We start from the raw sequence: 12,466 nt of genomic DNA, 5'->3' as shown, positions 1-12,466 counted from the left end.
TGTGATGCTGAGTTTGCCGACTGTCAGCTGTACTTAAACACGTGGACAAATCCCTTTTCCACTCCGTGTGTTGTGGAAAGGGAAACACATTATTTCAAGCTAACGTTAGAGAACATAAGATGGCCTCTAAAGTGCCAGCAGTTCACTCGCTAGTGAAAGAAATTTAAATGCAAATATGAAAAATAACAGGTCGCATTTGTGCGAGTGTGATACATTTTAATTAGAATTGTGATCAGACTCACAAACAGCGTGCGCATGACCATGAGGGGGACCCCATTTCGGCGCTTGCTACATTATCAGATGCTTCAAATTGGAGCTCTTTAAAAAGTTGGACAGGGTTTGCAAGTCTGCTCTTGTTAAGGTCAACGGCATCTTCAAGTTTGAACCTGTATCAGGACAGGTTCGCCAGGTTAAATCTGGTTGGTCTCTGACAGGAGGATAAAATGTCCTGCAGCTCGAGATTGTTAATTGACCAAGATCATCAACCTACATTTAGCGATGTCCATCTTCAGACCTGAACCCCATTGAAAACCTTTTGAGTTGAAGAGGACGGTCCATAAAACGCAGACGAAGGATATCATGGATCTGGGCAGATTCTGTATGGAGGAGTGAGCTAAGATTCATCCTAATGTGTTCTCCAATCTTGATTTAAAAAATAAATAACTTTTTTTTTTTTTTTTGAGAACGGCTCAGTGCCGTCATCCTCACAGGGTGAGGGATTGAGAACCAGGTGTGCAACTCATTTCGACCTTGTCTCTTTGAGACAAAGAAATAATACTTGGTAAACAACCTCTTTCTCTAAGAAATGGTATTGTTATAAAATAATATAATTGTAAAAAAAAGGGCATACATTATAGCTCAGTGTGTGTTTTGATAGTCTTTTCTGCTCATCTTTTATTTTTTAATTTAACCTTTATTTAACCAGGCAAGTCAGTTAAGAACAAATTCTTACTTTCAATGACGGTCTAGGAAGAGTGGGTTAACTGCCTGTTCAGGTGCAGAACGACAGATTTTTACATAGTCAGTTCGGGGATTTGAACTTGCAACCTTCCGGTTACTAGTCCAACACTTTAACCACTGGGCTACCCTGCCGCCCCAAAATGTTTGGGTGCCAATCATTTTGGACCTGACTGTGTGTCTAAAAAATATATATAATATATATTAAATAGATAAATATAAAAATACATGTTTTTGTACAGCATGGGTAATTCACTGACCCCTTCTGTTCTATTTCTGTTCTGCTCTCCCAGCTGGGAAAGGATGGTCTCCAGTTCTGTGTGGAGCTCTGCACCCACGCCCTCCAGACGAACCCCTGCGACGCCGCCACCAAGTCCCTCATCTACAAGACAGTAGCCTACCTCCTTCCCAACGACCTGGAGGTCTGCCGGGCCTGCGCCCTCCTCGTCTTCTTCCTGGAACGCACCGTGGAGGCCTACAAAACGGTGTTCCTCCTCTACACGCACCCCGACCAGGAGTACCACGTCGAAGCCGGTCCCATCGGGAACCACATCCGCTTTGAGATCCTCCAGACCCTGAAGAGAGGTCTCTACTTCGATCCAGAGTTCTGGAATCTTTTGAATCTCCGGACCAACTGCCTGAAGCTGATGAGCGAGAAGAAGGCGGCGTTGGCGAGGATGATGATGGAGGATGATGGGTGGGTGTCCAACTACTGCAGCACCGCCACCAAAGAGCCCTGTTGCAGCTGGAGCGCTGACCTGTCAGAGCGTGTGCAGCCTAAACATGTAGAGACTAAACCAGCACAGAAACACGTTCAGATTAAACCCTTTCACCAGGTAACAGCGCCCAAAAGGCGGTTCCAAAAAGAAGAGAAGAATCAGGTTTCGACGGCGCCGGTGGCAGCCAAACGTGTCAAAGCTCAAAGGTTGGAAAAAACCTCTGTTGTCGAGTCGCAGCGGCTGCCTGTTAATCATGTGACGCCGGTGATGGCGAAAGCTAAGACAGAGAAGCTGGCTGAACCCCCTGTTGTCGAGGAACAACCTGTAATAAAAAGAAGAGGGAGGAAGCCTGGGCCGAAGCCGGGACCGCGGTCAACTGTCAAAACAACAGAGTCCTCAGCCGAGACCACCTCTGTCAGACGGTCCTTCAGACAACTGGACATGGCGCAGGAGAACCTGGCCAGGCAAGTTGGTCACAGACCACATAGGCACATGACCAGACTCTCGGAGAAGAAACCTCCCAAACGGAGGGGTAGGAAACCCCGGTGGCTCCTGGAGGGTACGTTCCAGGCTGAGAACAGTGCTCCCCGGAAGAGTCGCCGACCAGGGAGGAAACCTCCACAGCAGAAGACCCAGCAGACACCAGTGGACAAGACCAATAAGACCTCTCGGTCTGGTGCCGCTGTCAAGGAAAGCACAATCAAACAAAAGAATGCCGTGACCTCACAAAATAAAATGGCGGCCGCTCGTCTAACAGCTCCGAGGGAACAGGAAGGTAAACGTCAGAAGGAGATTCCTGCTACTAACCACCTACCAGCAGTATCTCCTGCTCATGACTCAAAGCTGGAGGTCTCCCTACCCGACAACGAAGTATTTGGGTTCTTCCATGAGGATTATCTCAGTAGGCAAGGACTGGTGACTCTAAACTGTGATAAATCTAAGGCACCAATCCAGGCACAGTATCGGGTGAAGGCTAGACTCGGAGAGGTGTTTCTCCTTTCCGCTCAGAACACCAGTCACTTCATACAGCAGTTGCACAACTACGCCCAGACGCCTAAGGCGGAAGGTGTCACGTTGAACACTGAAACCTGTTTGTTGAAAGCGACAGATGTCCGTCCCTCCCTAAACCAAAGTTGTCTGCCGGTGCTATGTGACGCTTCGAGGGCATTTTACCAGACGTCTGCAGTGGAAATGGAAGTTGAGGTCTCCTCACAAACTGTCACTGCAACAGACATGACTTTCACACCACAAGGTGGTCCCAAGAATGAGTATGGATTCTCTACCGATGCTCAGCAAACATGTATTCCATCTGTTCTCTCAGTGAATGTAATTGTTCCTAATAACACAAGAAGAAGAACAAACGCATATGTAACTAATGTTCCGAGAGAACCAACGGAAGTTACGAATATTCCAAAAAGGCGAACCGCTTCTGAAGCCGGGGAGATTCTAGAATCATCCGGGAAGTCCGAAGTTACCGACATTCTGAAAGAGGCTATGGATATAGCAAACATTGGTGTGGATGAAGCAATGGTGGGGGACACTGGCAGCGTCCCTGGAAAGGAAACTCGGGAGCTTGTTGTTCTTACTCCTTTCTGCTGGCTGGCTAATACCTCAATGGATGCGTTTGCTAGAGAGTTTGAAAAGTTTGCCAAGGGTCCGGATTCAGATGTTGTCGCAAAGCAGCAGTCGGTGACACCACAGACCACCGATGGTGTCTCGCGTGAAACCTTGGAGACGACATCGTCAACGGTGACACCACAGACCACAGATGGTGTCTCGCACAAAACCTTGGAGAGGACACCGTCAACGTCTCCAAAAGTCATCCCTACGGCCATCACAGACCCAGTGGTCCTTGAGGACACTTCAAAAATAACTAAAGTCACCCCACAGGACACTAAAGACATCCAGGAAAACATGGACACTCGACACACCCAACAGGCCACCCAACTGGACATTAAAGGTACCTCACAAAACACGGAGCCGGAGGATATCTCAATGGCCGCTGAGAGCTTCCCACGGCTCACTGATGAGACCGGGCAGCTTGAGCACCCTCTGAAAGGCACTACTGTGGGTACTCCAGAGTTCCCTGTGGACTCGACACAGGACAATGACACCCCTCAGTTCACTGAAGAGCCCCCACGGAATACACAGGACATAAGACAACTCGCAGAGGACACCCTGAAAGTCACTTTCACTGAAGACCCCCCACAGGCTACTGAGGACCGCACAAAAGCCACGGTGGATACTCCCGAGGCTGTGGACACACTACCACAGAACATAGAGGACAGCTCGGAGGGAATTGAGGATAGCAGGATAGTTACTGTAGACAGCCAGGAGGTTACTGTAGACAGCCAGGAGGTTACTGTAGACAGCCAGGAGGTTACTGTAGACAGCCAGGAGGTTACTAGACAGCCAGGAGGTTAGACACCTCCGAGCACATTGATGATGCCCTACAAATACAAAACACTGCAGACACCCTACAGCTCACAGTGGATGCCCCAATGGTCTCTGAAGAGCTCACCAAGGACACAAGTGGTGCCACACGGAACAATGGGGACACGCCACAGCTCCATGAGAACACACCGGTCACTGAGGACACCCCAAGAGTCCCTGAAAAGACGTCACAGGAACCCAAAGACACCTCAAAGGTCAGCGGAGATACCCCGATAGTCTCTGAGGACACCCTTAAAGTACATGTGGATACTCAAAAGGTCCCAGAGGACACCCCACAGAACACACAAGTCAATGAAGACACCTCAATGGTTACTGAAGACACCCCACAGGACACACAGTACAATTCACTGTTTAACCCGAAAGTCACTGAAAGTCACACTCCAAAGGTCACCCCAAGAGTCCCTGAAGACACGTCACAGGACTCCGAAGACGCCTCAAAAGTCAGTGAAAACTCTCCACAGAAAACACAGGACACCCCAAAATTCACAAAGGACACCCCAACTGTCTCTGGGGATATCGGACAAACTCCTGGAGATGGCACCCCACAGGAAAATGAGAACAGCCCACTGGCATATCGCTGTAGTCTCTGCAACAAGGTTTTCAAAGGCAAACGTGTTATAGCCCACGCCATGTACCACTTCCGCAGGGACCAATGTATGTTCTGTAGGATGCTGTTCAAAAACGACCTGCTCGCTATGATGCATCTGTCCCAACACATCGACAAGTTGAAAAAAGGAAACCTACCGCCTGATATTGAGGAGGTCCGTGAGAACTGTGAAGCTGGGATGTCAGACACGCCTGGACGCTCAACGCAGAGGGGGATACGGGGACGCAAGAGGATCCCTGTAAACTCCACGGAGTCAACACCTCCGGATTACAGGAAGCTACGGTCGACCAATAGGATCTCCTCTATAAACTCCTCGGAGTCAACTCCACCGGATCGCAGGAAGCTACGGTCTAACCCTAAGCTACTGTCGACCAATAGGCTCTCAACTGACTCTCAACCTTCACCAGATACTAAACTCGCAACAGAAGAGTCTGAAGGCAAGCAGTCGACACAGAGGGTCAATGGACAGAGGGGCAGAAGACGAGTTAAGGTTGAAGGAACTGAGGGTGATGGTGATACTCAGGCAGAGGAACAAGAAAAGATCAGTCGGAGGCAAGAGGAGGAGCACTCGGCTCTGGAACAGAGGGAGGAACCCGTGGAGATCGCTACTTCTCTGGCGAAGACATCACCAGGTGAACAAGGGGGAAGCTGCTCCTCTCTTCTGACAAAGTTTTTGGAAGAAGAGGAGAGAACCTGTTCCTCGGCAAAGACCATGGAGGACAACGCAGAATCTCCGGCTGTATCGTTAACACAGGACAGGCTTTCAGTTTCACCTCTAGACACCTCAGTTCAGGGTAAGGAGACTCCCGGCAGCTGCCCTGTGGAGGGATGCACAGAGATATTCAGTGGAAAGCGGCGTTCTCTCCTCGGACATATTCTGGACGATCACCGCGGCGACGCCAAACCCTTGGAAACGACGTTCCGTCACGGGAAGGGCAAATGCAATATTTGTAAGAAACCTGTTTTAACTTTGCAGCATTACCAGCACCACATTTTATGGCACAAAGGAATTCCCAGGCATCCCTGTCTACATGATGGATGTAAAGCCCGGTTCAGTGCAGCGACAGAAATGAGGAACCATGCGAAGACCCATCAGCCGCTCCTGGCAGTGTGCTGCTTCCCAGGCTGTCGGGAGCGCTTGGCTTGTCTTCCGGAGCTGAACCGCCACGAACAAGAACACTACCGTCTTCCAAAGGAAGGGAAGGATGAATCGGTTTCTTCCACCCTTGTCACCAATACCACCTCTGTTAACGCGATTAGACCGTGTAAGACGGGGAGGAATAAGCTACATAAGATGCAGGGTGTTAAGAGACGATGGCCTCTTAGAGAAAAGGAGGGATCGGCAACTGACCTCACTACTACTGTAAAGGTAACCAGGAAGTATGACTTGACCAAGACGTTAAAGAAGACGCGGCATGTTCATGGAGACCAGGATCCTCGTACTACTGACCCCTCCACCGTCTCTGTAAAGGTAACAAATACGGTGAGGAAATTGCAGGTTAAGAGGAAACCGTGTGTTGGTAAGAAAATGGACGCCCCCGTCAGCACATCCAATGAAAAAGCTGAGCAGGCGAGCAAGAAGTTAAAGATGATTCATAAGGTAAAGAAAGCGTGGGCTGTAAAGAGACAGAACGTTAGCAAAGACAATTATACCCCAACTGGTCCAACCACCTCCACCACGATTACCGCCACTGAAAAAGTTACCAAAAAGCTAAAAATCATAAACAAGTTGAAGAAAATGCGAGTTATTAAGAAACCGAACGTTAGCAAAGAAAAGGATCCAGCCACCGACACAAAAGTGACAGAAAAGGTAAAGAAACCGAGTGTTGGAAAAGACCCCAGGAAGATGTCAAGCGTCAGCACAGACGAGGACACCCAACCTGTTCCTCCCACCGTCACTCCGAAAGTCGCCGAGAAGTTACCCGTGGTGACCGAGAAGTTAAAGAAAACACGAGTTCTAAAGAAACAAAGAGTTAGCAAAGAACCCAAGAGGCCTGTTAGCAAAGAACCCAAGAGGCCTGTTAGCAAAGAACCCAGGAAGACCTCCAAAAAGCCTGTGAAGTCAAAGACCTCTGGTCCAGAGAAACATGTTAATGACGTCACAGAAGTGGTAGGAAGGAAATCAAAGGAAGAAGATGATCAACCATTGGTGGAAACACCGGACTCAACAGCTCGCAGTGTCTGTGACCGGAAGATGGTTAACGGACACTTAAAGGACCTCGCTGAAGAATCGCCAAAACACCAGAAAAGTCTCACAACAAGTACACTTTCCAAATCCAAGAAATGTGACCCACGAAACCATAAACCTGCTACTCCCAAACCCCCTACAAATACTCCCAAAGCCCCTACAAATACTCCCAAAGCCCCTACAAATACTCCCAGACCCCCTACAAATACTCCCAGACCCCCTACAAATACTCCCAAAGCCCCTACAAATACTCCCAGACCCCCTACAAATACTCCCAGACCCCCTACAAATACTCCCAAAGCCCCTACAAATACTCCCAGACCCCCTACAAATACTCCCAGACCCCCTACAAATACTCCCAAAGCCCCTATCAAGGAGGAAGCGAAAAACTCACCTTTCTTTGGGAAGATTAACAACAGGCCATACATCCGGCCTCCACCCACGGCCTACCTAGACGAGCGGTACACCACCATGCCAAAACGCAGGAAAGAGATGTCCTGGACCCCTCGCTTCTCTCCGATGCGCCCGGACCACGTGGCGGAGGCGTCGGGGACCACGGCGACACCGTCCGTCCACAGGCAGCGCTGTGCCAAGTGTTTCTTGTCCTTCGACGGCGGAGAAGAGTTGCAGACGCACGTCTCGCTGAAGAAGTGCGCAAAACTTTTCGGCTTCGACTCAGATGAGGACAGTAAGTATAACATTGTGACTTGTTGTTAACATATTGGTCTACTTCAGGGATTTGATTTCTCGATTGATTGAATAAAAAAAAAAAAAATAAAAAAGTTAATACAAGGTCATTTAGGAGCTGTTTCCGGATGCAGATTTAAGCCTAGATGTTGTGGATTTAAAAACAATCTCAACAGGGAATCCATCAAAGTATTCTTAGTCCCAGACTACCCTTAATGTGTGTCTGGTAAACCTCCTGTAGGAGATTATATCTGTCTGGTAAACCTCCTCAAAGTGTAGAAGATTATAGAAATTATTTTAAATGTGATTTTTCCTCCATATTGTTTTTATGCTGATTTATGGTTTGTGATTTACTATTGTTTCAGGTAGCTCGTGAAAGCTGATAGACAAGAGGACATGTTTGGATGTGCTGCTAGGGAGGGGGGGGGGGTGTGGGGGCTGTTGAACCCCCTCCAAAACCTGCGAGGAGTGTTGAACCCCTCTCGACCCTGCTACCTTACTGAGGGACGACCAGGGTTTACAGGACTCTGACATGACTTGCTGGCTCGTCTGGGACAGCCATGCCAGGCCTCCCCTTGTGACTGAGGCTGGCAATCTGAGGCGGCTCCAACAGGAGACGCCTCTCAACCCTGCTAACCTTTTATTGAAGAGGATTCATCGTGTTAACGCTTTTACATGACTTGCTGACGAGCCTGGGATGTGACTGAAGTTGGCCGGTTGGCTACAGCAGAAGACGGAGAACAGTAAAAGGTTGTGACCATTCCTCCATGGTCATAGGAGTGACCTACGACCTTTGAACCCTGACCTCAAATCCAAAGTTCAAGGGGGTCTTTTGGGCTGACCGATTTTCGATTTGTCGACCAGGAAGCGTCTCTAAACTAAAGCCTGAAGGACTTATGAGGCGGACACTATGAGACCTGGCCGGCTAGTTAATATATTCTTTGTTTTTTTAATTTGTTTTCGACCGAATTGACTTTGGACTGAAGAAGTGCCTGGAACCAACCTGCTACTTCCTGCTTCTCTTCTATTGGTCAATGGTCCAGGGGTTTCCTCCCAATTTTGGCATCTTATTCCCTCTATAGTTGCACTACCCTATGTGAGCCCTGGTCAAAAGCAGTGTACTATTAAAAGGGAATAATTTGGGCCACGGAGACTTATTGCCGGGGTCAAGGAATGACTCTTGAAGATGTGAGAACTGATGTTATGCAGGGATGTTAACTATACAAAATGTTCAAATATTTAACACACACTAAAAAAATATTTTATTTTATTAAATTGCTCATCTTTTTTGCTATTGCACTTGTCACTTAAACCCCAAACCCCCCTAGTGAGTTTAACAGTCAAACTGCCAAGGGGAACGAGACTCCAAAACCTCTTCTATGGATTATGTGTCTACGGCCCACAATGCAACAACGTGTATATTTAGATATCGTGTTGTTAGGCAACTGGTAACTGTCCAAATAAAGGAAACCCTTGAGTAAATGAGGGGATACAGAAGTTTGTATATGTGTGGGGTGCCATTTACCTGTCATGGTCCAGGTCCACTTGTAGAATCTATGTCAAGGTGCATTGAAGCTGTTCTGGCAGCTCGTGGTGACACGACACCTATTTAAGACATTTATGTAGGTGTTTCCTTTATTTTGGCAATTACATGCATTTGATATTTTAACCAGTTATGATTTTTTTTTTTTTTTTTTTTTTTACTATTGATCCTCTGACTAAATTCTGTTCATTGAGAGCATGCTCCTGTGATTGGATATATTTTTTTTATAACTTTTATAATTCTTTTGCTTCTTGGGGCCCCAGCCCCTGACTCACACTAATTGACCCATCACGTTTATTTATTATGCAGTTTATTTTATCAAATCAGTTACCCAATCAAGGCAGGGCCCCGCCCAGTTACCCACGTGAATGCCCCTGCCTCCTCTCCCCTGTCTGATAATTAGCGGAGCGGCAGCAGGCTGTCTAAAACTCATTGACAGCGGGCTCCTGAATCCTCCTGTGATTGGCGGTTGCAGTAAATAAATAAAAATATCTTTATCTAATATATACTGTATATAGGTGTCTTGCCCCCCCCCACCCCACAGGCCTGCGCCCAGGGGCTTCAGCCCCGGTAAGCCCCTGCATTAATCCGGCCCTGTATGTAGGGAACAGGTTGCCATTTGAGACAATTGTGTCTGCAATGTGCAAAGTGTCTTTCATTTCCATATTACCGCTTAAGTTTACTATAATACAAACAACGACCTGTTTGAACATATTAGCCATCAGGACGAAACAACAACAACCCGTTTGAACATATTAGCCATCAGGACTAAACAACAACAACCCGTTTGAACATATTAGCCATCAGGACTAAACAACAACAACCCATTTGAACATATTAGCCATCAGGACTAAACAACAACAACAACCCGTTTGAACATATTAGCCATCAGGACTAAACAACAACAACAACCCGTTTGAACATATTAGCCATCAGGACTAAACAACAACAACCCGTTTGAACATATTAGCCATCAGGACTAAACAACAACAACCCATTTGAACATATTAGCCATCAGGACTAAACAACAACAACAAGGACATATTAGCCAAACTAAACAACAACAACCCGTTTGAACATATTAGCCATCAGGACTAAACAACAACAACAACCCGTTTGAACATATTAGCCATCAGGACTAAACAACAACCCGTTTGAACATATTAGCCATCAGGACTAAACAACAACAACAACAACAACCCGTTTGAACATATTAGCCATCAGGACTAAACAAAAACAACAACCCGTTTGAACATATTAGCCATCAGGACTAAACAACAACAACAACCCGTTTGAACATATTAGCCATCAGGTCTAAATAACAACAACCCGTTTGAACATATTAGCCATCAGGTCTAAACAACAACAACCCGTTTGAACATATTAGCCATCAGGTCTAAACAACAACAACAACCCATTTGAACATATTAGCCATCAGGACTAAACAAAAACAACAACCCGTTTGAACATATTAGCCATCAGGACTAAACAACAACAACAACCCGTTTGAACATATTAGCCATCAGGACTAAACAACAACAACAACCCGTTTGAACATATTAGCCATCAGGTCTAAACAACAACAACCCATTTGAACATATTAGCCATCAGGACTAAACAACAACAACCCATTTGAACATATTAGCCATCAGGACTAAACAACAACAACAACCCGTTTGAACATATTAGCCATCAGGACTAAACAACAACAACAACAACAACAACAACAACCCGTTTGAACATATTAGCCATCAGGTCTAAACAACAACAACCCGTTTGAACATATTAGCCATCAGGTCTAAACAACAACAACCCGTTTGAACATATTAGCCATCAGGTCTAAACAACAACAACAACCCATTTGAACATATTAGCCATCAGGTCTAAACAACAACAACCCGTTTGAACATATTAGCCATCAGGACTAAACAACAACAACCCGTTTGAACATATTAGCCATCAGGACTAAACAACATTCCATAATCAAAATTGACTTCATCTTTTTTTTTTTTTTTTTTTTTTTTTTTAATGTATGTGACTTTAATCAATATTATAGTTTAATGCACATTTTAAGTTTCACTCTTTGTATATCTGTCTGGGATGAGTTGATGCGATGTCAGTCTCCACACAACCAGGACTATGCTGTCAGCTGTTCAATGTACGTCCCTGTCCCAAACGGCTCCTTGTGTACTACTTGGGACCAGGGGCCCCATTTGGGTTAACTATAAGGAATAGGCCAGGGGCCCCATTTGGGTTAACTATAAGGAATAGGCCAGGGGCCCCATTTGGGTTAACTATAAGGAATAGGCCAGGGGCCCCATTTGGGTTAACTATAAGGAATAGGCCAGGGGCCCCATTTGGGTTAACTATAAGGAATAGGCCAGGGGCCCCATTTGGGTTAACTATAAGGAATAGGCCAAGGGCCCCATTTAAGGAATAGACCAGGGGCCCCATTTGGGTTAACTATAAGGAATAGACCAGGGGCCCCATTTGGGTTAACTATAAGGAATAGACCAGGGGCCCCATTTGGGTTAACTATAAGGAATAGGCCAGGGGCCCCATTTGGGTTAACTATAAGGAATAGGCCAGGGGCCCCATTTGGGTTAACTATAAGGAATAGGCCAGGGGCCCCATTTGGGTTAACTATAAGGAATAGGCCAGGGTCCCCATGTGGGTTAACTATACGGAATAGGCCAGGGGCCCCATTTGGGTTAACTATAAGGAATAGGCCAGGCCAGGGGCCCCATTTGAATAGGCCAGTTAACTATAAGGAATAGGCCAGGGGCCCCATTTGGGTTAACTATAAGGAATAGGCCAGGGGCCCCATTTGGGTTAACTATAAGGAATAGGCCAGGGGCCCCATTTGGGTTAACTATAAGGAATAGGCCAGGGGCCCCATTTGGGTTAACTATAAGGAATAGGCCAGGGTGCCACTTGGGTTAACTATAAGGAATACTCCAGGGTGCCACTTGGGACTCATTTTATAAAAGAGGTTAGGAACTTGTTACGAGTATTTGACCCATCTGTCCCCAACCAACAACGCTGCGTTCAGAAACCAGTCTTGATATTGTCTATTGCTCAAAACATGGACGACACTAAACGATTCTAAGAGCTTCTGACATCACTTCCTTTTTTTTTTTTTTTTTTTTTGAAAAGAGAACTATTGTGATGTCAGCGAGGCGGCAGCCCACCGGGCTACGCTTGACTGTTCTACTGAACCCAACAGAACAGTGGCAGCAGGTGTAATGTATTGTTCACACGGGGTTTTTCTATTTGGCTCCTGTAAATATGTGACGAGTTCGTATGGCTTA

At 46.6% G+C, this 12,466-nt stretch overlaps 1 protein-coding gene and 1 pseudogene across 1 annotated transcript; both read left to right on the top strand.

The window, feature by feature from the left end:
* The window catches only part of LOC135532042 (ADP-ribosylation factor-like protein 13B), an 83,977-nt pseudogene that overhangs the window by 28,323 nt on the left and 43,188 nt on the right, over window positions 1-12,466 (top strand).
* On the top strand, window positions 4,148-10,067 carry LOC135532044 (uncharacterized). Its single transcript, XM_064959691.1, has 2 exons — window positions 4,148-7,613; window positions 7,978-10,067. The coding sequence occupies exons 1-2, from the start codon at window positions 4,178-4,180 to the stop codon at window positions 7,986-7,988; spliced, it is 3,447 nt and encodes a 1,148-aa protein (XP_064815763.1). The 5' UTR covers window positions 4,148-4,177; the 3' UTR covers window positions 7,989-10,067.

The sequence above is a fragment of the Oncorhynchus masou genome, unplaced genomic scaffold, assembly GCF_036934945.1.
Source record: "Oncorhynchus masou masou isolate Uvic2021 unplaced genomic scaffold, UVic_Omas_1.1 unplaced_scaffold_1703, whole genome shotgun sequence".
Lineage (NCBI taxonomy): Eukaryota > Metazoa > Chordata > Actinopteri > Salmoniformes > Salmonidae > Oncorhynchus > Oncorhynchus masou.
This window is presented reverse-complemented; position numbering and strand designations above follow the sequence as displayed.

What these genes read in the sequence shown, in the direction of transcription:
- LOC135532044 (XM_064959691.1), top strand. Translation starts at nt 4,178, where the DNA reads ATGGTCTCTGAAGAGCTCACCAAGGACACAAGTGGTGCCACACGGAAC.